Source organism: Corvus brachyrhynchos, unplaced genomic scaffold (assembly GCF_000691975.1).
Source record: "Corvus brachyrhynchos isolate BGI_N302 unplaced genomic scaffold, ASM69197v1 scaffold19, whole genome shotgun sequence".
Classification (NCBI taxonomy): domain Eukaryota; kingdom Metazoa; phylum Chordata; class Aves; order Passeriformes; family Corvidae; genus Corvus; species Corvus brachyrhynchos.
In genome coordinates, this window is record NW_008246061.1 from 1,848,728 (window position 1) to 1,849,108 (window position 381).

Genomic DNA, 381 nt, shown 5'->3' on the forward strand with positions numbered 1-381 from the left:
GGCAGCCCCCCGGGGAGGGGGCCCGAGGCCGGGCAGCTCTGGGGGTCCCCGGCCGCCCGCGGGAGCCCCGGGGATGACGGTAAGGCAGGGTGACAGCGACACCCGGCAGCACCCACAGGGCTGGGAACGCAGCCGGGTGTTGTCAGTATTTGGGAGGGTGCAGGACCCCTCACTTTAGGGGAAATGCGATGCTGTCCCACCGCAGCTGTCCGTAGTGGTGACACTGAGCCACCCGCGGGGACAGGCCAGCTCTGGGGAGGGCGTGGCTGATGGTGGGGACCGGGTGTGGGTGGGGGGCACCCCCAGGGGCTGTCCCCGGGGTCTCCCCCTCAGGGCGCTGCTCTGCCGCAGGGACGCCCGGCTGGGGGGGCCCCCCCCGCT

The 381-nt window shown here is 74.0% G+C and overlaps 1 protein-coding gene across 1 annotated transcript in view; it reads left to right on the top strand.

The window, feature by feature from the left end:
* Positions 1 to 381, top strand: part of EMID1 (EMI domain containing 1) — a 9,996-nt gene that overhangs the window by 4,772 nt on the left and 4,843 nt on the right. The window contains 2 exon segments of the mRNA XM_017746484.1: positions 6 to 79; positions 352 to 378. Of these exon segments, the coding sequence (XP_017601973.1) occupies positions 6 to 79; positions 352 to 378 (101 nt within the window).